The sequence below is a fragment of the Eschrichtius robustus genome, chromosome 16 (assembly GCF_028021215.1).
Source record: "Eschrichtius robustus isolate mEscRob2 chromosome 16, mEscRob2.pri, whole genome shotgun sequence".
Classification (NCBI taxonomy): domain Eukaryota; kingdom Metazoa; phylum Chordata; class Mammalia; order Artiodactyla; family Eschrichtiidae; genus Eschrichtius; species Eschrichtius robustus.
Window position 1 is genome coordinate 87055424 of NC_090839.1, and position 25449 is coordinate 87080872.

The 25449-nt window shown below is 58.0% G+C and overlaps 2 protein-coding genes across 2 annotated transcripts; one reads left to right on the plus strand and one right to left on the minus strand.

The window, feature by feature from the left end:
* The first annotated feature begins 76 nt into the window (after positions 1 to 76).
* Positions 77 to 10312, plus strand: PDAP1 (PDGFA associated protein 1). Its single transcript, XM_068524238.1, has 6 exons — positions 77 to 183; positions 3701 to 3792; positions 5189 to 5299; positions 7226 to 7347; positions 8294 to 8445; positions 9583 to 10312. Exons 1-6 carry the CDS (start codon positions 171 to 173, stop codon positions 9639 to 9641), a joined length of 549 nt encoding a protein of 182 aa, XP_068380339.1. The 5' UTR covers positions 77 to 170; the 3' UTR covers positions 9642 to 10312.
* Positions 10313 to 11810: 1498 nt separating this feature from the next.
* Positions 11811 to 24673, minus strand: ARPC1B (actin related protein 2/3 complex subunit 1B). Its single transcript, XM_068524231.1, has 10 exons — positions 24589 to 24673; positions 18254 to 18330; positions 17396 to 17500; positions 16741 to 16963; positions 15883 to 15990; positions 14614 to 14820; positions 14454 to 14529; positions 13325 to 13530; positions 12434 to 12524; positions 11811 to 12133 (listed from the first exon to the last, which is right to left on the minus strand). The coding sequence occupies exons 2-10, from the start codon at positions 18315 to 18317 to the stop codon at positions 12095 to 12097; spliced, it is 1119 nt and encodes a 372-aa protein (XP_068380332.1). The 5' UTR covers positions 18318 to 18330; positions 24589 to 24673; the 3' UTR covers positions 11811 to 12094.
* Positions 24674 to 25449: the final 776 nt, after the last annotated feature.

Sequence of the window (25449 nt, forward strand, 5' to 3'; positions counted from 1 at the left end):
TTCCCTGAGGTCCCCGGTCCTCGCGGCGGCGGCGCCGGAGGCGGCGGCGTCGGCGGGCTGAGTGGGGACGGGGTTGGCTGGGAACTGGCCGGGCGGAAGAAGTCGAGCTCGAGGTATTTCCGGTTCCGGTGTCAGTTCGAGGCGCCGCCGCCGCAGCCGCCGGAGCCGCGATGCCTAAAGGAGGTGAGGGGCAGGCGCTCGTGGCCCGTGGGCCTCGAGGAGCAGCCCGAGTCCGGCTCCCGTTGTCCACTCAGCCCGCGGGCGCCTCCGAGAGCGGCGCAGAGGGAGGACCTCCGCGCGGGCTGAGGGCCAGGCCTGGGCCTCGAAGCCCAATTGTCCCGCTGGGGAAACTGAAGAGCGTAGTGGCCTCGAGCCACTCCCTCGGGGGTCTGAGGAGACTCGGAGGCTCTGGGTCCTCGGCGACCCGGAAGGCCGATCTAGGGCGCCCTTCTCCCGGCCTGGGGGGGTCTGAAGTTTCCTCCCACTTTCAGGCTCGCGGGAGACTGAGTCACCGCATCGCGCGCCAGTGCCGGACCCGCCTGCCTCGCGCGTAAAACTTGGGTCTTCCTGGGTTCTGGGCGAGCCAGGCCTGCCTCTTGCGACCTAACTTGATGCTCTTAAGCCTGGCCGACCTAGCTTTGACTGCCCTATTCGAGCGGCTCGATGTGTGCCTTTGAGCCAGTCGCTTAACCTCCCCGAGTCTTAGTTTTCTCACTTGCAGGTGGGGTTGTGATTGTACCTGCCTCACAATACTGACGCGAGGTTATAACTAGGTAACCCACGTGGAGAGCGCATCGCGGTGCTGGATAGTCGCTAAGTGCCCAGTAATAATTAACTACTGTTAGTTGTTAGACTTTGCCAGTTCCTTGGCCAGGAGCGTAAAGGATCTATGGCTTCCCAGTACGTTGTATACCGTGCTCCATCCGTTTCCCCCTTAAGGTCAATAGTGCTCGACCCGAAGCCCAGCTGTGTCACTGTCTAACCTTATGGCCTTGAACAAGTTCTTTAACTTCTTCCAGCCTGTTTTCCCCATCTGGAAATAACCCTTAGCTTGGAGAGTTGGGTCGGGGTCGTAAAACTAGAGCACTCGCCGTGCCTGGCTGGCTCCTGGCGCAGAACAGATGTTCAGTTGATATTGGTTGCTTGTGTGTCATGTTGGTTAAGATGCGTCAGCCCACAGGAAGATCTGCTTGGAGCTTTTACAAACCTAAATGACTTCCTGACTCTCTACTACCAGAGATATTGGGGTTTACAGAGCTGAATCTCTTTAAACTTAGCTCTCTACTGGTTTATTCTGGTAGGAAAAGCCTTGTCTCCTCTGTGTTCCCCAGTCTCCTGTTCTGCAGAAGGAGGGGTACTAAGGGTACCTTCTGGCTCCAGAATTCTGGTTCTAAGAGTCCTACTTAATAGATGCTTTGAGCCAAGGTTGGAGGTTACAATTAGAAAATCCTAAATATGGATTCTTGTTTAAACGACTTGGCTTTTTGGCTTCTGAAAGCATTATGGGCAGATAAGGTTTACATTTCTTGCTTGTGTTAATTTGCTTGAAAAGTAAAAGAGAACATGAAGGGACTTCCCTGCTGGTCCAGTGGCTGAGACTCTGCGTTCCCAATGCAGGGGGTCCGGTTCGATCCCTGGTCAGGGAACTAGGTCCCACATGCCGAAACTAAAGACCCAGCGCGGCCAAATAAATAAATAAATATTAAAAAAAAAAGAGAGAGAACACGAAGATGTAAGTAATAGTATAAAATTCTCCAAGAGCCAAGGACCAACTCTTGTTTCTGTTATGAAACCTGTGAAGCTTTTTTTTTTTTTTTTTTTAATTTATTTTTTTTGTTGTGTTGGGTCTTTGTTGCTGTCCGCGGGCTTTCTCTAGTCGTAGCGAGCGGGGGCTACTCTTCGTTGCGGTGCGCAGGCTCCTCATTGTGGTGGCTTCTCTTGGTGCGGAGCACGGGCTCTAGGCACGCGGGCTTCAGTAGTTGTAGCGCGCAGGCTCAGTAGTTGTGGTGCACGGGCTTAGTTGCTCCGCAGAATGTGGGATCTTCCTGGACCAGGGCTCAAACCCGTGTCCCCTGCATTGGCAGGCGGATTCTTAACCACTGCGCCACCAGGGAAACCTCCTGTGAAGCATTTTTAAAGGCATGGAAAGCTTCTGATAAGAGTTACTGTAGACCAAGCTAAGATCATTATCGCATAGCCAAGCGTGGGGGATGAGGACCTATAGTAGTCGATTTTTAGTTGTTTCTGTTACTTAGAGTATTAAGAGGGCAAGAAAAGATGTTGGCTTTTTGGATAGCAAACTTGATCTCTCACAGTAGGACTTTGATGAGCATAGACTGAGACACCCCTGGGAACCCTGGGTAGTCATTAAAAATGGGTGGTGTGGTCTGCAGCAGCCCAATTATGGCTCTGCAGCTGCTGTTTAGGAAATCAGGGGAGGCCAGTATCTCTGCTACTGTCTCTGGAGTCCATAGCAGCTCTGGCTGCCTAATTACAGATTCTCTGCTCTCAGTGAGAGAGTCACGAGAAACCAGGTGGGCTGCAGCTTCCAGGAGAGGTGGAAATGGATCCAGGCCACAGCCACCGCAGCGTCCTCCAGGACCAGCTGAGGGGGTGCCGCCCTTCTGTAAAACTGGCTGATGGCTTCAGCAGGGGTCAGTCTAGTGTCTTAGCTTAAGAGGGTCAGACTGTAAAACTGATTCTCTGTGATGAACTTTAATTGCTAGTCGCATTTTTTACTCTTAGAAGGTAGTCAGTTTTATTTTCAACTTTAAATAACTTTGTTTGCCTGTTGTGTTTCTTAGTCCAAGCACAAGAAAGTTTTCCCTTCTAGGTTTTAAGTTTTCTCTTTCTACCATACATACCACTTAGGTGAACGTGAAGTATCTTATTATATTCCCTGACACCTGTAGTAAATCGCTGATGTGACCAGTGGCTTTGTTTTTTTTTCCGCACCAGGTACTATATTAGGAGAGTACGAGTCATAGCAAACATTTTTGTAGCGCTTGTCCAGTGCCGGGCACTGTGCCAACATCTTTACATATGTTAACAAATCCATCTTCACAGCAACCCTATGTGGTAGGGACACAGACGAAGAAGCTGAGACTCTGAGAGGTTAAGTACCTGCCCAAAGTCACAGAGCTATTAAGTGGTAGAGCTGAGATTTGAACTCAAGGATTGGACCCCAACATTTGTGCTCTCCCCCACTCTGCTTTAGTCTCAAGTCTCCTTTGTCTATAAAGTGGGACCAGCCGTGGTCGTGTGCCATAGGTTTAATCTGGGGATGAAATGAGCCCATAGCTATGACAGAACATTGCAAGTAAAGAGCACTGTTGTGACAGCAGGGGCGAGAGTTACATGTTCCTCATGACTGCGTCTGAGTCCGCTGTGTTTGGATAAAGGGAGCAGGGCATTTAGCCAGTCGCTCCATGTGGTACAGCCTCCCCCAGATCCTCCCCTCGGGTCTTATTTGGGGGAGCCTGCATCCAGTACACGGTTTGGTACTGCATCAGGTGATTGTGTGTTGTCTTTTTTGTCCCTTTGAACACATGAGGGTACAGGTTTGGGTGGTGCTTGGTGAGGGGTACCTGAGGTCTGCAGCCTCTGCTGAGAGCACCTCAAGCAGGACACAGCCCGGGGTCCAGGGCAATCGAGGAAGCTGCTTCCCTCCCGCCTTCCTAAACTGCCAATCCTTGTGCAGGGAGAAAGGGAGGCCACAAAGGCCGGGCAAGGCAGTACACGAGCCCCGAGGAGATCGACGCACAGCTCCAGGCTGAAAAGCAGAAAGCCAGGGTGAGTACGTGCCTGTCTGGGCCACTCCAGTAGCCCAGGGCGGCACCCTGCGCTTTTGGCACCCGGAGAGGCCAGGCAAGGACCACCCATTCTCAAGAAGAAGCTAACACCTGAGGTTCGATTGGAGGGGGCAGGCAGCAGGGAGCAGATGGGAGTCCCAGAGCAACCGCTGAGAGTCAGGAGGAGAGCCATCCTCTGACTGGATCAGTTAGAACTTTGTCCACTCAGCAGCCGGTGCCTTGGTGGGTCTCTGTTCGTGGTCCTGTGTTCCTGCTCCTGTTCCTCTCTCCCTCGCCCGGCTCTGCCCGTCTGCAGCTCGGGCTCTCAGCACCCCTACTTGTGTGCTCCAGCCGTGCAGGACTGCTGCCAGCCCTGCTGTGACGTGATGCCCTGCCTTCCCACGCCCCCAGCAGGCAGAGTGCCATTCGTTCCTTCGGCCCTTGCTCAGCATCCCCTCCTCCGTGACTCTCACTGATGCTCCCCACGCTTCCCCCTCCTGTCGAAGCTTAGGCGGTCCCTCTCTTCTGTTCCCCCAGTCTGTTTTCCAGCCCACTGTCGGGAAACAGAACGTGTTTCTATCGTTGGTGTCCATGTCCCTACCACACCATTAGATCCTCACCGGGCTAAGGGCCAAAGGGAGCACAGTCAGGCCGGATGAGGGGCACGGCTGTGAAGTGTCGGGGAGAAGGGGAAAGCCACATCAGAGGGGGATGGGGTGGTGTGGGGTGGTGGGGAGGGCCTGGTGGAGGGACCGGAGGCTGACCAGGACCTTGGAGAGCGTGCGGGCAGGTGCTAAGGGGCAAAGGTCGTATGGTTTTTGTAAGGGATGTTTTCGGCGGGGAGGCAAGAAAGGTAGAGGGAAGCGGCCTGCCGGAGTGTCGTCATGGGAAGCCGGCACAGCCGGGCCTCTGTGTGGGCAGGTTGGAGTGGCTGGCCCGCCACTGCCTGAGAGTGGAAAGCAGGGGGGCTTGCCCAGGACAGCGAGGACAGTTTGGCAGCTCCGCGTGGCAGCAGGGAGAACGGGAGGGAAGCTGAGCAGGACCGTGCTTTGCAGCCCCACAGCCACGTCCTTTGGACCCTAGGAGACGAGCTGCTCACCCTGGTTGTCTGAGGTACCTGGGCTGAGAAGAGGAGCCGGGCCTTTTATGGCTGTACGAGGTGGTGGTTGGACTGGCATTGGCTTCCAGGCCGTGGAGCCTAGTGGACAGGCTGCCTCTGACGCGGGTCCCCCGCTGGGCGCCGGCCTGGCAGAGTAGGACCCGGATCACACTTGGTGCCAGCCTTCTGGGGGCCTGTTTTCTCAAGGGCCACAGTCGGGGGGTGGTGGCGGCTGGATCACAGTCTTGGGGGTTTGTTTTGCATTTTCGATACCTCACGTTGTCCATTTCTGAAACAGGAAGAAGAGGAACAAGGAGAAGAAGGTGGAGATGGGGCTGCAGGTGACCCCAAAAAGGAGAAAAAGTCCCTAGACTCAGATGAGAGCGAGGATGAAGAAGATGATTACCAGGTACTGAGTCTGAGGGGGGCCTGGGACCTAGACTCATCCACTCCGCAAACATTACCCGCCCCAGTAGTACGTGCAGAGTCCTTGCTCTTAAGGGTTTACGTTGTAATAGGGAGGTACAGACGATAAGGAATGAATGAACAGTATGATTTCAAGCAGCCAGAAGTATTATGAATAAGACAGACGTGATCAAGGGTACTTGGAGTAGTGTGTGCTGAGGAGGTGACTTTTAAACTGAGATCTGAAAAACAAGGTGGAGCCAGCTGTGTGAAAACTGTTGTGCAGAGTAGTTGAGGCAGCCAGGTTAGCAAGGGCAAAGGCCCTGGGGTGGGAACAACCTGGGCAAGTTCAAGGAACAGAGAGGCTAGTGGGGCTGTGACTTGGTGGGTACGAAGTGGAGTGGTCAGGAATGAAGGAGGAAAGGTTGGCAAGGGCAGCTCCTGTGCGGCTGTTGAAGGGTTTTGGTTTCATTGTGGTAGGTAGTGGGCAGCTGGCAGAGGCCTTGAAGTGGGAGACAGAGATGACCAGATTTGCTTTTTTCTTTTTTAAATTTTATTTATTTATTTATTTATTTATTTATTTATTTATTTTTGGCCGTGTTGGGTCTTCGTTGCTGTGTGCAGGCTTTCTCTAGTTGTGGCGAGCGGGGGCTACTCTTCGTTGCGATGCGCGGGCTTTTCATTGCGGTGGCTTCTCTTGTTGTGGAGCATGGGCTCTAGGTGCACGGGCTCCAGTAGTTGCAGCACGCAGGCTCAGTAGTTGTGGCTCGTGGGCTCTAGAGCACAGGCTCAGTAGTTGTGGCGCACGGGCTTAGTTGCTCCGCGGCATGTGGGATCTTCCTGGACCAGGGCTCGAACCCCTGTCCCCTGCATTGGCAGGCGGTTGCTTAACCACTGCGCCACCAGGGAAGCCCACAGATTTGCTTTTAAAAGATTGTTTTGGCTCCTCTGCCGAGAGGGAGTTGTAGGGTGTTGAGAGTGGAATCCGGGAGACAGCAGCAGGTATCCAGATGAGAAATTGTGGCTGCGTTAGGCTGGTGGTAATGGCAGTGGAGAGGAGTGGGCAGATTCAAGCCATGTCTTAGAGGTAGACTCATTGGGGTTTGCTGAGGGAAAGAGAAACAAGGTTGCGCTTAGGATTGGGAGGAACGGGGTGTGTGAGGGCTGAGTCTCCAGTTCTGTTTCAGACAAGTTAAATTTGTGATGTCAGGTATCCGGGTGGAGGTGTATACGTGTAGCTGATTGGGTAGAGGTGCCTGGAGCTCTGTGCAGTGCTCAGATTAACTGGCATTTGGAAGCTGTCTCCATGGTCTCTTAAAGAGAAAAGCTGTGTTGACAGGGCCTGAAACTTTGATCGAACCTGTTACGTCTAGCACTTGTGCTCTCACTTCTTTCTGAACTTCCCCCAGGGCAGGTGGGAGGTGCAAGCTCCAGGTTCTTGTGCCACCTCCCCAAACCTGTAGACTGTGTGACTCGTTCCTAAGTCCCATTTCCCCGCCGTCACCCGGATGGCTAGGGATTGGCCCGCCCTGCTGTGGGGATCCAGCATGCACGGCTTGTTGCAGTCAGGCATGGCGTTCCCATGGAAAACTGCTTTCAGAGGCTGAGCTCGAAGTGAGGGAGTAACTCTCTGTGCTGAGAGCTTGTGAGTTGGCCTCTGCCACCTGTGAAACTAGGATAACGATCCCTGGTGGCCAGGACTGGGCACAGGATGGGCTCTGGTCACCCGCCCTCGCTCTCCCTGCACCTCCCCAGCTGGTGAAGACACCCCTGCGCACTGTTCCCACCGTGAGGCTGGGCCAGGAGTCACGTGGCCTGGGGGTGGAGCGGGAGTTTGTCCTAGTCCAGGAGGGCTGTGGAGATGGGGAGTGGCCTTCAGGGGCTCTGCAGGCCAAACTTCTCCGACGGCCAGCTTCTTGTCCTATCTTAGCAAAAGCGCAAAGGTGTAGAAGGGCTCATCGACATTGAGAACCCCAACCGGGTGGCACAGACAACCAAAAAGGTCACACAGCTGGACCTGGACGGGCCCAAGGAACTTTCAAGGAGAGAAAGGTAACCTCTGCTTCTGAGCCTTGTGACTTGGGCCAGGGGCTGAGGCCCCCAACTCTGCCCTTGCTTCCTGGGCTCTTGAGGTCCCCAGTGGCTGGGTGGGCGCTCCGGCTCCGGTATTTATTTCTGTGTCATCTCATTCTCCCAAAGGCCCTATAGAAGCTTCTTCCCCCAAAAACAAAGCAAAAAACAGAATTTTTTCCCCCAGTGGAAGCATAGCAGGAAAAACAGAAATTACGCTATAGCCCCTTCCTCCAGGACACCCCACTCCAGGGATACCTCCCTTTTCCAGCCTGATCTGACCCTTCTTGGCCTGCATCCATCCCTGATGTCGTGGCCATAGGGATTGGGAGGGGACTGGGGGCCTGTGCCGTCCATTACTGTGCAGGGAGGTCCACCAGCTGCCCCAGTCCTCTCTGAGTCCCAGGTGAAAATGGAGCTGCAGAGAGCTCCCTCACAGGCTGTTCAAGGATCACACCGAGTGCTACAGTGCCTTGCACACAGCTGGTCTTTAACAAGTTGTTCCCTGACTTTTCATGGCCACCAGGTGACATCAGGGGCCTTATAGGAGGTTGAAAGCTGCTAGGAAAAGCCACCCTGATTCCTCTCCTGACTGGGTTGCTCGATTTAAATCCACCTGCTGTGCTGACTCCGTGACAGCTGAGGGGGGTCTCTGAAAACCCTGTGGGGAAGGCCCACAAGCTTGGGGTGTGATTGGAGGCTGCTGAAGAGTCTCCCCGTCCGGCAGCTTCTTTCTCATCAGTGAAACCCCCTCTGAGGTTGCAGAGTGACAGCCACTGCTGGCTTGTTTGCTGAGTGTCCATCAAGGAGGGGGCACACGGAGCTAGGGCCCAGGCCTGAGTGCTTGGGCTTTATCCTGGCTCCCACATCCAGCTCAGCTGATAATGGTGGGGAAGATGGCCCCTGTGACACCATTCTACCCAAACAGAGAAGAAATCGAGAAGCAGAAAGCAAAAGAGCGTTACATGAAAATGCATTTAGCGGGGAAGACGGAGCAAGCCAAGGCCGACCTTGCCCGGCTGGCGATCATCCGGAAACAGCGGGAGGAGGCTGCCAGGAAGAAAGAAGAAGAGAGGAAAGGTAAGTCTTGAGCCACTGGTGTGGCAGCCTGACTGCTTCTGGACAGGCCACCAAGCCCTGCACTTCAGCGTCCTTGTCGTGAAGTGGTTATGGGGTCAGACTGTTCGGTAGAGGTCTGCCGCGTGTGGGGGGGGTATGGGTGTATGTGCACGTGCGTGCCTGTCTGCCTGCCTTTCTCACTGTCAGATGGAGGTGGGTGTTCCTGCCCGCCACCTCCCAAGATGCTAGGAGGGTCCAGCAGCAGCGGAGTCAGATGTGAGTTTGAATCTCAGCAGAGCACTGTCCACAGCATCTGAGGGAGGCCTCAGGATGCACCTACCTTAGAGGCTAGAAGGTTCCCCTAAGGTCTCTGGTGTCTTGTGTAACCTGGAGAGCTGCTTGGGGTAGCTCTTCATATTTCAGCATTTCATATTTCAGCTGGATGTCACAGATGAAATCTGGCCCAGGTGTCCCTCTTCCCCCCTGCCTTCCTTCCAGTGGGGCCAAAGGTGGTAGGGATTCTTCCAGGCCAGGTTGGCTGTGGGGAATCGGTCTGCTTTAAAGGAGCATTTGACTCATGACCTTCTGGCCTCATGCACTCCTCTCTCCATATGTGGGGGGCCATGAGTGTGTTGGGATCTTGCTGTCCTGCCTTCTAGGCCTAGAGATGGGAAATCAGTTGCCCCAGGGCATTGTCACCACATTGGAGATACCCAGTAATCTCAACTTCTCACTAGTAGCTCGTTTCACAAACCTCAAGCAGGAAAGGACCTCATGTGTAACTATTTGCATGTTGCTGATTGCAGGCTTCAGAACCCACAGGGAGAGGTTGGAGTTACAGGGCTCTGCCTGGGGGGTGGGCTAAGAAGAGTTTCCATCCGCTCAGTAGATTGTGTGTTGGTGGGCTTTTGTGGAGGGGGCAGCCACCCAGACTCCGCGAGAACGTCTGGACACGTGGGTCCGGTGGCTTCCAGGGGAGGGCGTCAGGCCGGGCCCTTCTCCTTGGGTCTCTTCCTCATCTGCCAGCTGAACCAGTTGCACAAAATGTTGTCTTGAGGCCTTTCGGACCTACAGTTGTATTATGATTCGGGGGTGTGCGGGGCTGTGTATATGGAGGGGTGGTTTTGTCTTGTAACTCCTTCCCTTCCTGCTCCTCAGCAAAAGATGATGCAGCTTTGTCAGGAAAACGAATGCAGTCGCTCTCCCTGAATAAGTAGCGCGGCCTGTGGGAGGAGATAGCAGGGAACTGGGCCGTGCTGCCAGGACCCCTGCCGTGTCTCACCCACCCTGTGCCCCGGCGCCACTGCAGCAGCCCCTCGCGGCGGGGAGCCCCCCACGGCTCCTCTTCATCTTGGCACAGAAATCGTTTGGGGGGATGGTGGGTGGGGGGAGGGGGCAGCTGCCATCTTTGAGACAGAAAGATGCAGGACAGCATTTCATGTGTAACCATTTGAATGTTTTGGCTGTTTTTAGAATTCAGAACCCTTGTTGGGGGGTGCCTGGGAGGTGGGGTAAGAAAAGCTTCCATTTGTCTGGTAGATTGCGGGGCAGGGGGCGGTTGAGCCGCAGTAGCTGCTGACAAGTTTGTGATGGACGGCCCCCTGTCTGTGTTGCCCGGGCGCCCGATCAGGGGGCCTGTCACCTGGGAGCCAGGGCCCTGGGTCTCTGAGGGTCATGGCTCATCCCCAGCCAGTCCCCTCTGACTGACGCTTCCCCCCTGACCTTCCCACCCTACTCCGTACCCCCGACTCTGGCCAGGCCCCGGGCCCGTTCTTAACCCTGCCCGTGGATCATTTCAAGAAACCTGTTTACTGTGTAGCACCCAGGCAAAACATGCTCCACAAGTCCAACTTGTATATTTGGCAAATTAAACTTGACATTATCGTAATTCTGGTTCTGTGATCTGTCTCTGGGCCCCCATGCCTGGGCTGTTTTCACCCAGCAGGACAAGGTGTCACTCTCAGGCAGGCCCACCCCAGGGTTTGGGTGGCACCAATCTGGGTACGGGGACTGGACCCCGGGCATCCGAGCTGGGAGAGACTTCAGGATACAGGAGCCAGCCCCCTCCCCTCCTTTTACCAAGGAGGGACCTTAGGCCAGAGGGGCCAGGGACCTGTGCACAGCACATAGCGTCCTGTCCTCCTGGTGCCCCCTGGTGGTGACAGCCTCAGGATTTCAGGGCTGGGAGCAAGCGTCCCAACACCCAGCATAGCATGACTGCTAGGCATTACCTCCTTCGTGGTGGGACGGCAGTGGGGAAGCATTACCTCGTTCGTGGTGGGATGGCAGTAGGGAAGCCGAGGCTTAGCACAGTCACGTGGGCGCCTGTTCTGCTTATGCACCCCTCCAGGAGGGGCGCCGCCGCCTCCTAAACAGCAGTGCCCTCCGCGCGGTCCCGAGAGGCGAATGGGCGCCAGGCAGGGGCCCGGTAAAGACTAAGGGGAGGGCTTCCCTGGTGGCGCAGTGGTTGAGAGTCTGCCTGCCAATGCAGGGGACACGGGTTCGCGCCCTGGTCTGGGAAGATCCCACATGCCGCAGAGCAGCTGGGCCCGTGAGCCACAATTACTGAGCCTGCGCGTCTGGAGCCTGTGCTCCGCGACAGGAGAGGCTGCGACAGTGAGAGGCCCGCGCACCGCGATGAAGAGTGGCCCCCGCTTGCCACAACTAGAGAAAGCTCTCGCACAGAAACGAAGACCCAACACAGCCATAAATAAAATAAATAAATAAAAATTAAAAAAAAAAAAAAAAAAAAGACTAAGGGGAGCTGTGTAGCCTGAGCTGTCTGTGGGGACTGAGAATTTTTATCTCCTGATTGATTGATTTAAAAAAGAATCAGTGGGTCTCCTCTCACAGAGGAGACTATCCTGAGGGACAGGCCCTAGAACAGTGGGGGAGGAGGCTTCCTTAGGTATCGTTTGTCCTCCAGATGTTTGTCCTCCAGATGTGAGGACAGTTCACAATTAGATCTACTGATGTAATTCATTACCTAGTTAGACTAAAAGAAGAACCACGATTATGTAAACAGGTAACTAAAAAGCACGTGATTAAACAAAAACACCCGAGTAAAATAGGGATGGGAAAAAAATCGTCCTAAAAAATGATGAGCAGTTAGTAGAAACCAACCGCAAACATCAAGTAGAGAAATCATAAGTTTCCACTAAAGCCCAGAACCAGCCCACAATGTGCAACCACTTGTCTAGGAATCTGACTGCTGAATGAGTGACAGGAAAGACACCTGGTCCTGGCAGCTCCCAGGCTGGACCGCAGCAGGGAAGGAACCATTTGGGGGCAGCCTCTTGGGTTTAAGGATCAGCTGTGCTGGCAAACAAAAATAAGCTACCAGTGCTCTGCCCAAACTAACCTCTCCTTCCAGCCACACAGGCCGGTGTGTCTGCAGTTGCATTTTTATTACCTCCACATTTTGAAGCAGTTCATGACCAGCAGAGTGCTTTGGGGACATTTTTTACAATCAATGAAAGCATTTCTTTAAGAAAAAGGCAATTGTTCCTTCAGTAGGTAAGCCTCCCGCCCCGCCCCTCCCCTCCCCACCTGAGGGAGCAGCCCGTGGGGACCCGAACTGGTACCCTAGAAACATCGAGCAAAGCGATCCTTCGCCTCCCTGACCCCCTTCCCTCAGCAGCTGGGATGAGGGCGGCAGACTCCTCACAGGTCATTTGATCTTGAGATCCTTCAAGGCTGACTCCAAGCTCTGGAAGGAGACAAGGAGAAGACAGGCTGGTTCTCAGCTGTCCTGCAGACACCCCACCCACAGGGACCTGACCTGGGACAGAGAACCTGGTCTTTGGGGTCAGGCAGACCTGGGTTTGAATCCCAGCCCTAAAGGAAGGTGCTGCAGAGGGTGCCAAGGCCCAGATGCCAAGGAGCCCTCGCCCCACTGAAGGGCCCTTCTGCAGGAAAGAAGAAGAAGGACTGGGGCATCCAGGTGGCTGCCAGGGAGAATTGGGCGGCCTGGGGGGAAGCGAGGCGGTGTGGGGAGGGCAGGCCTCACCTTCACGTCCCAGATGCTCATGCCGCCGTCCATGCCTGTAGTGCAGAACTGCGAGCACTTGGCCTTTCCCCCGCTGAGCACCGAGATCTGGCTGCAAAGAGGATGAGCGCCTCACAGATCCCAGCCTGTGCCCGCGCTGGGCTCCGGCCCACCCTGCCCTCCAGGAGCTCCCCAGCTTCTGCGGGAGCTCACTCCGGTGAGTGTGAGTGTGTGCGCCCAGTAGGGACAGCCCAGGAGGCCAGGCTGCGAAGGACCACAGAGGACGACAGGACGGGGCTCCGGAGTCTGCTTTCAGGACGAGCACTAGTCCCTGTGCAAGGAGCACAGGGCAGCCGGGCAGGTGGCACAGGACGCACAAAGGCCTGGGCAGGGGCTGAGGGCACGCGTGCTGGGGAATCAGAGTGACGGAGCGTGGCAGGGCGGGGAGAAGCAACAGACGGCACTGAGTGGATGCAGGGCTAGTTCTGAAGAGCCCTGAAGGCCGGGCAGAGGAGTTCAGTCTGAAGACATCGGGCCAGGCAGCCACAGGAGGGTTTAACTAGCCAAGGGGCAAGGTCAGAGTCTCGCCACACTTCTCCCTCTGATTTGTCCTGGGGTGGACGCCTGTGGCTGGGGGAATCCGGGAGTCTCTGGCTCTGGTTCCACTCTAGTCCCTCAGGGAGGCTGCTGCGAGACCCTTCGTTCCGCCCCGCCCCGCCCCTCCAGTCACCGCCCGGCCACCCCCCAGAACGGTCCCACAGCGCGTCCTGAAAACTGAAAACGCAGAGCGAGGCTGACTGCTCTGCCCCCACCTGATGCAAAACCTCGAGAGACTGACCAGCTTCCTAAGTGGGCCCGCACCTCGACGCTGCCGGGGTGGGCGTGGAGCTCGCCCTTCGGCCCCGCCCTCACCTGACGCTGTTCTTGTGCAGCGAGTCCAGGCCCCCGCTCACCGCCGCGCTGCCCTCCGAGCTCGCCTTCTTGTCGAGGTTCTGGAAGCGCTCGCGGGCCGTCAAGCCGCGCTGCGAGCTTTGCTTGGGCACGTCCAGCCGCCCACCGAAGCTCAGCGCCCCCGCGGCGCCATCGTAAGTGAACAGCACCGGGAAGCAGTCGTGGCCCTGCAGCGGGGAGGGGCGGGGTGCCATTGGAGCGCCCCCTTTTTCCTCCCGGGGAAACCCAGGCTGAAGGGGAGGTGCAACGCTGAGGGGCACCCGGCCGCAAATCGGGGGGTCCCAGAGGCTGGATGCAGGGCTTGGGTGTAGCACAGGGAAGCCGATGCCAGCTCGGGGACACAGCCGGCGACCCCAGGTGTAGTAACAGGGACTGGATGTCGGGGCTGAGCAGCTAGGAGCAGCCCCCTCAGCCCGCAGGGCCAGCGTTCAGCTGAGAAAGCTGGTCTGGGACTTCCCTGGGAGCCCAGGGGGCCTTGTCCTGCCTAGACGGTTACACCTGCTCTGGGAGAGACCCCACAGCTGGACGTTCGTCTAGGCAAAGCAGGCCTGATCCCCCTCTGGGACCCCATTAGGTTTCCTGAGGCCTGAAAAGAGCCTTGACAGGTGGGCAGGAGAAGGGAGGGAGAGTAGTGCCCTTCTGGACACACACAGGACTGCACTCCCCCACAAGCACTCATTCTCTGTGTGAGGAGGTGTGGTCCTGTCATTTCCGTGGGCCAATAAAATGTAAGCAGAAAGGTTAGGATCCAGGACCCAGTTCCCCACTTCCCCTCCTCACTCCACGGGAGACAAAGCTCCCATCTGCACTGAGCAGAGCCCCCCTCACAGCGCCCACGCTGGACAGTCAAAGTGAGCAAGAAACAAACCTTTACTGTGTTAGGCCACTGCTGTTGGGGACTTTTTTGTTGTTGTTACCGCAGCATAACCCAACCTATTCTGACCAATAGAGATATGGATGGATGGGTGGATGGATGGGAGAAAGGAAAGGAGGGAGCGGGGACAAGTAGAGGGCTGCCTGGGCATCTCGGGGCTCGCTGGGAGACCTGCTGTCACCGGCCCCTGCTCCCCCCCACCCCCCGCCCCCTTACCGCTGCCACCAGACTGTTTTCTGTGATGAAGGTCAGGGCCAGCAACGGCAGCGTTTCAGAGGCCAGAGTCGCGACGCTGAGTGAGAGAGAGACGTCAGCCACACCAGCCCCTCGTGCTCGGTGCCTGGGTCGCCCCCCCATTCGGGTGACCTGTACTCACGCCATCTTCTTGTCGGCATCAGCCAGGCACACGGTGCTGTCATGGCTGACCCAGGCCACACGGCTGCCGCTGGCTGAAAAGCAGACACCGTGCACCCAGCCGCAGCTACTGCTGGACTCAAACATCAGCTCCCCGAAGGGCATCTTGGAGCCCCATGGGGTGGGTGCTGGCCGCTCCTCCACCTCCTTGATGTAGGCTGAGAAGATCCTGCCGGGAGAGGCAAAAAAGGGGGTGACCGGGGGTCTGGGAGGGGCCTGACAAGGGACTCCCTCTCCCAAACTGGCCTGCTGAGGCCAGAGCACCCGGCTGAGGTCAAGGGTACCGGAGCCGGCTTTTCGTGACATGCATCTTCACGCTCGGACAAGTCTGGGCCTCGGTGCCCACTCTGTGCAATGGTGTGGGGTCAGGAGGTCTCCCAGCTCAGGGTCCCGGGAACTCCCAGGGCCCTCGGGGCCCTCACCTGAGGACTGACCATCCGCGGCTGACGTGGCTCCCAGGGTGTCTCCTGTCCCCCTCACGGTGACCGCTACACTCCAGGGCTAGCCCCTAGGATGTGCCCCCCCTCCTGCTCTGCACCGTGAACCAATCCTGCCTCCCTTCCTGCCAGCTCCACCAGCTCCACTCTCCATCCCAGGGCCAGCCGGAGTCATCTGACAGGTCAGGGTGCCGACCAGCCTCATCAGGACCTCGTCCCCTCTGTGCCTGGGGCCTCTGGGGCCTGCTGTAGCCTCATTTCCCAGGGCAGATGCAGAAACCCAGGCCATCTGCCTGGAGCTGGGAGCCGGAGGCCTTGGGAGACTCGGGGCGGTGGGGGGGGGGGGGGGGCGGGTAATGGGCCCAGAAGTGACAGACAGCCAATGGCAGGTGGAGACTCTTTGTTCCAGGCCTTAAGATAACGAGGCAGGGTTTGTCCCAGCCTATCCGTCATTTATACCTTATTGTGAAAAAGTACACCCACTCATTTTCCCTCAGATAGAAGCCAATAAGCTGAAGGAGTGGGAGGTTCTAATGAGCACAGGAGGGCCTAGAAAAGAAACCTTGCTGACGTTAAGCGGTGGCAAGGGGCACATCCTTCTAAGACCCCCCAGAGGCTGGAGAGAGGACCCAGGGATGACCCTTCAAAGAGCAAAACCCCACAGAAGCTCGACGGAGGCCCCCAGGTCGCCTGCTGGCAGCAGAGCTGGTCTGGAAGGCGGGTTGCGGGGCTCCCAGGACAGCTGCCCCCCACCCTCCCACCCGTCCCTGCGTTGCTGGCAGGGCCCCCCTCACCGGCACTTGAAGTCGCAGGAGCCGGCGGCCAGGAGCACATTGTTGGGGTGCCAGTCCAGACTCAGGATGGTGGAGCGAATGGGCTTCTTGATGTGCTTGCAAACCCACCTGGACACGGCAGGCAGACAGGTAGGGAGGAGACGGGGACACACAGGTGGGCACCCGCCAACCCAGAGGCTCCAGGCTCCCACTGGGCCTTGCAGACCACAGAGGTCCCAGGAGGAAGGGGCCTGGGCCCAGGCCAGCAACGTGCCGGGTCCCACCCTGGGTGGGGACTCCACCCCTGGTCTTGCGACAACCCTGGGGCAGCTCAGTGAGGAGAAGTCACGAGGCCGCTAACTGGTCAGGGTGGGATTTGAACTCGAGTCTCTCGGACTCCAGCCTGACCTCCCGCCTGGCCTCTGCCCTCAGGGACCCAGGGGAGAAGATCATGACGTGCCTGGGAGCTTGTGAGTGGGCCCTGGAGTGTGATGGGCCGGGAGCCTTGGGCGTGATCTGCCTCAGGGCCTTTGCGCATCTGTAACGTGGGGACTGCAGCAGACGCCCAGTCCAGGGGGCTGATGGGAGGGGGCGGGTCAGTGCCAACAGGTGTGCAGGGCTTAGCGTGATGCCTGCAGAGGCAGCCCGGGTGCCGCCTGGGCCCTTATTACTGAGACGGGGCTGTGGGAGGGCGGGGGGCTGTACAGAGAGCCCTTTGCCTCACCTCCAAGGGCCAGAGAGCACACACTTCCCCAGGGTCATGTGAACAGGGGTCCTGACTCCCCGTCCTGTGCTTTCTGGGACCCTCTTGCCCCACCACGTGTTGGTCTGCAGCCCCAGGTCCCTCCCAGCCCACTCTGGCCCCGCCCAGGCACCCACCAGTCGTTTTCCTGCTCAAAATAGCAGATGGAGATGACACGGGAGCCACTGCCCACAGCGAACTTGTTCTCCTGGGGAGCCCAGCGCACACAGCGAGCGGCGCGGTTGATGCGCAGGATGACGAGCGTGGGCTTCCACGTGCGGCCTTTCAGCGTCCACACGTAGGCATTGCGGTCTGTGCCGCAGGTCACGATGCGGTTACTCTCGGGGGCCCAGTCAATGCCTGTGGGGTGGGAGGAGGCACTAGGCTGAAGCCATCCAAGCAGAGGTGGCTCTACAGTGTACGCATAGGAGGGGCTTAGAGGCCACAATCGGGATGAAAGCTGCTCCAGGGGGTGCTACTAGAGTTCACTGGGGGTGTTACAGCTCTCCCAACTATCAGCAAACGTGCTAGAAGGCCAAGCCAAGAGACAGAAAAGAAACGGTTCCTTGGTAATGCTGAGCTGCTGGATCACACCTTTCCTGAAGCCCTTAAACTTCTGAGTTTTTCAGTAACATAAACCAATCAATGTAATCCCTTTATAACTTAAGCCAGTTTGAATCAGGGTTCTGTTACTTGCAACCCAAACTATCCTACCTAACACAGGGAGTAGGTGGATGGCCCAGCCCTGCCCTGCCTTCTTTCAGGAAGATGACCCCAGCCAGCCCAACCCACCTGTCACCTGCCCGTTGTGCTCCTTGAGCTCGTGCACCTGGACCCACTTGTTCCCGCTCTTCTCATAGATGTGCACCTCGTGGTTGTTGGGGCAGATGGCGATCTCTGCAGGAGAGATGGGCAGGCGTGGGGAGGAGGCATGCGTGCCCAGGCTCCCCCCTTCCCCCATGACTCCCCACCTTCTCAGGCCACCTGAGCAACACTTTGTCCTCTGCTAATGCACTCTCCTCCTCTGCCTCAGGTCCTGCTGGGCCCCCCTTGGGACTCCTCCCCAGGGGCTGGCCACCCCTCATCTGCACCCCACAGCCCCAGTGTCCCCAAGGCAGTCTTGCAAACCTCCGGGAGCTCTCCCTGCCCCCTGCTCTGCCCCTGCTCCAGCCACGGTCTCCTTGCTGCTCCTGATGACACCAGGCTCTGCCGCCTCGGGGCCGTTACACCCACCCTGGCCTTTGCACGCTGGCTCCGTCACCTCCTTTGGTTCTACAGGCAAACGTCACCTTCCCTGAAAGCCCCTCCCTAGCCCCCTTTTCTAAACTAGTGCCTTGGCTCCTTCGCTTTCGCCTCACCCTTCATGTTTCCTCAGAGCTCATTTCACTGCAGGTTACGTTTCCCATCCCCAGACCCTCCCGTAGCCGACAGCAGAGGGTAGACCCGCTGTCGTGCCCACCCGGTCCTGGCGCCCAGAGCAGCGCCTGGTGCAGGCAGGGCCGTGCTCTCGCCTCCAACCCTGAGTGCCCGCTCGCCTGGCTGCCCTGCTTGGGTCCCTTCCCTCCTAACACTCAGGATCTCAGGATTGGGGGTGAAGCAGGGGGACAGCTTCCCGCGTCATCCGATGGGGGGGGGAGGGGGGGCACTCACGGGTGCGGTCCTTGTTCCAGGCATGGCAGCTGATGGGCTCCACCAGGAAGCTGTGATAGGCCATAGCTGCTCGGCTCCTGTGCCCAAGACAGAGAGGGAAGCCAGGTCAGCCCCGCCCTGCCCCAGCCGGCCTCGCGGGAGGGCAGCAGGGGCCACCCTGGCCTCCCGACTCTGGCCTAGCGCTTTGCTTCCCTCCTGGGGCCTCAGTTTCCCTCCTCATGAAACAGCAGCTCTCATGGGATGTGTCCGAGGCTCCAGGGGACAAAGACAAAGGATGGGGTGGGGAGTGGAGGCGGGGAATGGGGGTGTGGGCGAAGCCACTACCATGAGTGGGGTGTGCTGGGACCCTGCCCCAGACAGGCCATCACTCATCATCTGTGCCTCAGTTTCCCCATAGGTGGAAACTCTCGCTCCCCAGAAGGAGTGAGCCAGGCCTCCTGGCCTTCGCACATGCTGTTCCTTCCCTCTGCAGGGAAGGTCAAGCCTGATGTGTCTTGGAGGCCAGTTCTGTCCACATTTCACACTGGCGTGCTAGTCTCTCTACACCACCAAATGTCCACCCCTGTTCTATGCAGCAAAGTCCTGCTCAACTGGAAAGACCCAAAGAGATCATCACTTCCTCACCCATTCTCTCCCCACCTCAGCTTCCCAGAGTCATGGGTAGAGCCCAGCAGCACTGCCTACCAGCTGTGTGACCCCAGCATATCACTCGCCCTCTCTGAACCTCAATTTCCACATCTGCCAAATGGGAACAGGAATCCTGTCCCCCGCCCGCCGAGGTGTTAAGAGGGTGAAATAAGACGACACACCACGCCTGGCACATAGTAGGTGATCATGAAATGGCAGCGCTTTGTCTAGAATGGATGTGCCGGCAGCCGGCGTGCTTCACCTGTTTAGGGGTGGGCCTCCCGGCCGGACCAGGGGCCGATCCGGGAGCACACGAGCCTCAGGTCTTCTCACTGGCTGTTCCCTCGGCCTTCGAAGCTCTTCCCCCAGATGCCTGCACTGCTCCCGCCCTCGCTGCTGCCATTCAAGTCTGTGTCCAAGGCCACCTTCTGAGAAAGGCTGCTGCCCTCCCCACCTCCACACTCCCTAGTCCCTAGTTTTCTCCAGGGGATAATCTTACTGAACACGTGTTACCTTGTGCTCATTCATCCTGCCCGTGTCTTTCTCCCCCTGCTGGAAAGTAACGAGCTTGATGGAGACACACATTTCTGACCATCATGTTTACATTTCTATCCCCGGCGCCTAGATGCGTGGCACATAGTAAGCACTCAATAAATATTTGATGAACACAATTGTTTACTGTCATTAGTGTCCAGCAGAGTAAGTTATTTTTTAAAATGTAAAAAAAAAAAAAAAGCCACACCACATTCCCTGAACGCTGCACTCACCAGCTCTAAGCCCTCCTGTATTCTCGACTTGAGCCCCAGATGACGGATGCGAGGGCTGCGGTTGGAGGGGAAGCCACCTGCCGGAGTCACGTGGCCCTGACGTGGGCGTTCCCAGGCCCTCGGCCGCCTCCCCCACCTGACTGGCAGGTTTGTGGCCGGAGGCTGGGCCCCAGGAAGGCCGCTCCTCAGCCTGGATCTGAGCCCTGACCTTCCCCGAACTCTGGAGTCTCTCTCTGCCCCCAGGGGGGGTCTCGACCAAGACCCCTCTGGGAGGAACAGCACTGAGTTGGGGCCCAGGCACGAGGGTCAGGCTGCAGTGCCATCCATCATACTGCTGGGGACTCCGGGGCTCAGCGACCACAAATCCCGCTTTAATTTATAGCAGGAAGTCCTGGAAAGTTCCTAAAGCGGCACAGACCACCGCGCACACGTGCACGGAGAGGGCAGGGACCACCGCGCCTGTTCCCGCAGGCCTAGAGCAGGGCCCCGGGTGGGTCCCCGGGCAACATTTGCTGAGAAAGAAGGTGGACACACACAGCCAGGCGGAGGCCACACACACGCACACGCGGTCAGCCTTGCACGCGCGCGCGCACACACACCGCTCCCATACACACACGTGTCAGCCTTGCATGCGCACACGAGCACACCGCTCCCACGGCGGCCGCCTCCCCAGCCTCTGTCTCCTTATAAGGCCTCTTTGTGTAAAGCAAAGGCCCCGGAAGTGGCCTCGGAGCCCAGGTCAGCAGGCCTGACGGGGTTTCCCCAGGCACTTCTGCTGCATCCGGCCTGGGTGGGCAGGGGGTCATCCACGTCTCCACTGCAGATGCCAAGACTCAGAGTGGGAGGGAGCACCTAGGCCTGTCCACTAAGCTGTGCTGATCTGCCTGCCCCCATTCCCCAAGGTCACAAATGGGGCAGGGGGCGGGGCGGGGGGGGGGGTGGTGGTTAAAGCCAGAAACCCACTTCCAAATGCCAGCTAGGTTCTCCTTGGCCCCTGACTCCACAGGAGGCCAACCATCCCCTCCCCTTCACCCCAGGCGGCCCAGAAGAAGCCCAGGGGGTCCCTGGACCCTAGACTCAGCCGGAGCAGAACCCAACTTCCCAGCTCCAACTGTCCCGGGCTCACTGTCTGGCCGGGCATCTCTGCCCCTTGCGGGCTCTTGGTGAGAGTGTCCAGACGTGTGGGCCGGGCTCTAACAGCCTGTCTAGGGACTTTTCAGAGTTCCAGGCTGTGAAGATGGAGACACTGGCTCTACAGAGAACCGCGGCCCCCATACTTGCCAATATCGCAGCTGAGAGGGCTTGGGGACCCTGCCCATTGTCTCCTGGGACCCAAAGGTTCTCAAGGGGGAGAGGGAGGGGCTGATAAAGACGGCCACAGCACAGTGGGACAGACAGGTTCGGAGCACACCTATCAGCCGATCACACTTTAGCATAAATTCAGACAGAAATACTCCCTCGTCTGCTGACCCACACTGTACAGGGGGTAGGGGGTACGGGTGGAAGGGGTGGGAGAGAGGAAGACGTGTTTTCCCCTTTTCATAACTTTTTCATAACTTCTGCAAAGCGGTTGAAAGCAGCAGGGCCTCCCGAGGACTCCCTACCCCCACAGGTTACAAATGCGGAAGTGGCAGCCCAGGGAGGGGCGTGGCTTCTCCAGCCACTGCAGGCTTGGGGATCATGGGATCATTCCGTGTGGTCAGATCCAGGAAAACAGCCTTCACATCAGGCCACCCCGCCACAGGAACTGTGACTTAATCATTCCCAGGGAAACCTCTACCCTACCAAGGGGCGGGAGGGGAGGGTGGGGCGGGCACTGCCCGAGTGTGGACAACGCAACCGCTCAGCGGTGTCTCCTGGTGGAGACAAAGGCAGGCTGAGGCCATGGCCCCGGGAAACCGACCCACTCATCGCTGTGACCCTGTGAGCCAGCCCTGTGGACCCATTTGATTGTCAAGGACAAAGAGAGAGGAGGGGGCCCTGGGGATGGCGTTGGCACTGGGAGTCCACGTCTAGTGCTCTGTGCCCCCATCACCCTGGAAAGAGAGTGAGGCTGGGGGAGCACAGGCCAAACCCCGACAGACTCCGCCAGCTGGCTCTAACCGCCCCCCACCAGCCTGGAGCCGGGATCTCCCTGTGCTCCAGGTAGCTCTTCCCCCATGTCTGGCACACAGTAGGTGCTCAGGATGAATGGACAGGGGATCACACAGGGCTGGGAGAGCAGCATGATGGCTGGGAGGAGCTTTGGATCTCCAAGGTGGGGCGTGGGTCTCCAGGCATGGGGTGCCAAGGACCATGTACCGGGGTGTGGACATAAGCTGCACGGGGACAGGTATATTTGTTTTGTTCACAGATGAATCCCCAGTACCAATTAGAGTGCCTGGCACATAGTAGGTGCTCAATAAATATTTCTTGAATGTGGTTGCATGAATGAATCACATCCGTCTTATGGTATACTCCTTATAGACCAGCCCTATTATTTCACTGGTACATGTATGCAATTTGTAAATATTTACTGGGGAGTATGCACTCAAGATCTTTTCCTGATAGCGTCAACGATCCAAAAAGCTTGGAAATCATCAATCTAAAGGGTCCTCTCTGAGGATTCGGGGAGAAAACAGCTCCCTTCCAAAGCAAGGCAAGCCAGGCGAAGCCCCCAGCTGCCCAGCCAAGGGTCTCAGGCCTCCCATCTCTTTCTTACATGCTGGGTGCAAATTCTGACTCTCTCCATACTGACTGGGTGCCCTCCGCCAATGTTTCCCCCACATCTCTATCCAGAAAAGTCTGGGACTGGATGAGGCACCAGCTGTAGGTTCTTTCTTGCTTTCAGAGAAGCTTTGCCAGCCCAACCTTCTCTGAATCCAGAGGTTTGACTGCATTGGAGGCTAAACCAGGCAGGAGCTGCCTGCAGCAAGGATCTCTGCTCTGCAGGCACTCAGGGAAGTCCCCACCCAGCTCAGCCACTCCAGGGAGCTGCCAGCAAGCCAGTTTGCACATGTGCTGAGCAGTTACTCAACTTCCTGTTGTGTGTGGAACAGCCCTCGTCACCCCAACAGACCAGCCAATCCCTCCTCCCCAGCTCCGCTCTTGAGGTCTTACAAACCAGGCAAAGTCAAGTCAAGAAACACAAATGAAAATAATCATAAGGCACCACAAAGCATCAGCTAAAATAATCCAAACCAAACAAAACCCCAAAACACATAAAACTCAATGCTGGCAAGACTGTAGAGAAATTATCATTTGTTGCTAATTTGTTCAGCCTTCCTGAAGGGCAATGTGATAACACTCAATCCAACCAACTAGGTGGGAACAAACAGAAGAACACAAACAGGAACTTAAAAATTGTTAACATTTTTGGTGGCATAAATTCATTTTGGTGCTAAAAAAAATAGCCGACTTTTTTTTTTAAAGCAAACATGTTCATAATAATCCTCTCTATAATGGTGACAGGATAGAAAAATCCAGATGACTACAAATATGGAAAGAGAAATAGTGATATGAACATGTTGTTATAAGACCTATGTGGATAATATACAAACACTTATGTAATTAACTATGTAATTAATTAGCTTACTTGGCATTTTTTTTTTTTTTTGCCACTTGGCTTGGGGGATCTTAGTTCCCCCACAGGGGATCCAACCCGTGTCCCCTGCAGTGGAAGCACGGAGTCCTAACCACTGGACCGACCTGGCATCTTTAAATGCCTGGAATTTACCCAGGACTTTGACGTACATTCTCTCTTTTACACCCTAAAACAAGCCCAAGAAGTTTTCCAGTGTTTGTTTTAACCTTCATCTTGTACAGGAGGAAACAGACTCAGACAAAAGCCAAACTTTGCTCAAAGTCACCCACTCCTAAATGGCACAGTTTGGGATTCTGACCCCGAATCTCAGAGTTTAGGTTCACCTGGACACTTTGATAAATGTAGGCAGGCCTTATAAATAACAGCAAGGACAATAAAAGTGCACGTTTAGGCCCTGTGTGTGCCTTACACACATGATCATATTTAAGCCTCACAACATGAAAGGTCCCCATTTTCCAGATAAGCAAAGTTGAGGCCCAGAGAGGTTAGGTGGCTTGCAAGGTCGGTGGCCAGTGATGGAAGAAGCTGGCGCTCTTACCAGTTTCTGGCCCCAGAGACCTCGCCGGCGGGGGTGCTCTTAACCACCGCGCAGCACTGCCCGCCAGGCGGGAGGAGCCTGGGGACAGCCCGGAATAACCTGAGAGCCTCGGCGTCCGCACCAGGCTCGCTCCTGCGGCTTCACGCCAGTCACTACTGTGTCCCTGTCACCGCCCGAGGTCCCGGCCCTGGCCGCGGTCCCCACGCCGCCGGCGACGGGGGGCGCCGCTCGGAACGCTCCGGTCTAGCGCCCGGGAGCTGAGGAGGGAGCGTTCCGGACTCGGCCCGCCCCTCCCTGGACCGGAGCCCTCGGACCGGGCCCAGCTGGCGGGAGGCGGGCTGAGGGAGGGGGCGGTGGCCGGGAGGGAGGGAGGGAGGGAGGGGCGAGGCGAGGCGGCGGGGTCGCCAGCTCATTTCCCGGCTGGAGCAACCCGGAAGGCTGGAGGACGCAGGGGAAGTGACTGGGCGTGGGGCCCTGCGGCCCGACATAACGGGGCACACCGACGGCGGGGCAGAGGCGGGGGGAGGGGGGAGGGGGGAGGGGGGAGGCGGGGGGGGCGGACGCGCGGGCCGGGGCGCCCCCAGGGCGCAGACTGCGGGGGGCGGGGGGGAGCGCTGCGGTTCCCTCGCCCGGAGGAGGCCGCCCGCCCGCAGCCCGTGCCCCGCGTGTCCCCTCACCTCCAGGCGGGCCCCCTGTGGCCCTTCTCATCCCTGATCTCCCGGCGGCCCCTCGTTGCGTCCTCCCCACCTACATGAGGTCCCTCCCCGCGCTCCCCACGCCCACCCCACCCCCACTCCGGGCCGCTCCCGCGCCCCCTCACCTCGGGGCGCCGCGGTCGCGGACTCTGGGCAGTCGACGCGCCGAACCGGCTCTGGGCCCCGCGCAGCTCTGCCACTTCCTCGTGGGCGGGGGGCGGGGCCTCGCGGCTCAGCCCCGCGGGGACCGGGCGGGACCCGGGCGGGCGGCTAGCGGTTGGAGAGCCCTGGTCCCGCCCACCCCCCCGGGGCTGGGGCCGAGCCGACCCGGGGCGCCCTGGAGGCGTGCGCCCCTCGCCCCCTGGCGGGCGAGACTGAGGCTCGGCGAAGGGGGCACCGCCCGGGCGGGAACCCGAGCCCGGCGGCGCGCACGGCCCCCAGCCCCGCGAGCGGCCTTGGGGAGCGCCGGTGGCCCAGCAGCTTAGCTGCCTCTCCCGGCCTCAGGCCCCGGCCGCGCGGGGACCAGCCCTCCATTCGCGAGCGGATGCCCGCTGGGCGCCCAATGTGCGGGGTGTGGGCAGTCAGGGGAGCCGAGGCAGCCCGCCCGCCGCCGGGGTCCTCGCTTCAAAACGGGGGCGCCAACCCCCGGCTGGTCCAGTTCCTTCTCAGTGCCGACTTCCTGCCCCTCTTTCCACCGCAGACCGCTTCCGACCCTTAAGTTACCCAGCGGCCTCAGAGCCGCCTGTATGTGGGTCTTGGGCCAGGTAGGCCCGGCGGTCTCTCCATCCCTGCCCTCTGCCTCATCCGTGGAGATGTGGCCAGGTGGTCCCTCCCGCTAGGATTCAGCTCAGCTGGTCAGCCAGGCACTTAAGTAGAATCACGGATGGGCGTGGGGTCTTCGTGGGTCTCAGGAGGTCCGGGGCCAGGCACCCACCCTGTCAGGGCTCCCCGCTTTGACCCATGCTGTTCTTTCTGCCTGGAACACT

Excerpts from the sequence above, each read along its gene's own strand:
- ARPC1B (XM_068524231.1), bottom strand. The coding sequence starts at position 18,317 with ATGGCCTATCACAGCTTCCTGGTGGAGCCCATCAGCTGCCATGCCTGG. Across the intron at positions 12,525-13,324 it reads CTGCACAAGAACAGCGTCAG|CCAGATCTCGGTGCTCAGCG; the intron begins GTGAGGGCGGGG and ends TCCTCTTTGCAG. Across the intron at positions 12,134-12,433 it reads TGAGCATCTGGGACGTGAAG|AGCTTGGAGTCAGCCTTGAA; the intron begins GTGAGGCCTGCC and ends GTCTCCTTCCAG.
- PDAP1 (XM_068524238.1), top strand. Across the intron at positions 5,300-7,225 it reads ATGAAGAAGATGATTACCAG|CAAAAGCGCAAAGGTGTAGA; the intron begins GTACTGAGTCTG and ends GTCCTATCTTAG. Across the intron at positions 7,348-8,293 it reads GAACTTTCAAGGAGAGAAAG|AGAAGAAATCGAGAAGCAGA; the intron begins GTAACCTCTGCT and ends CTACCCAAACAG.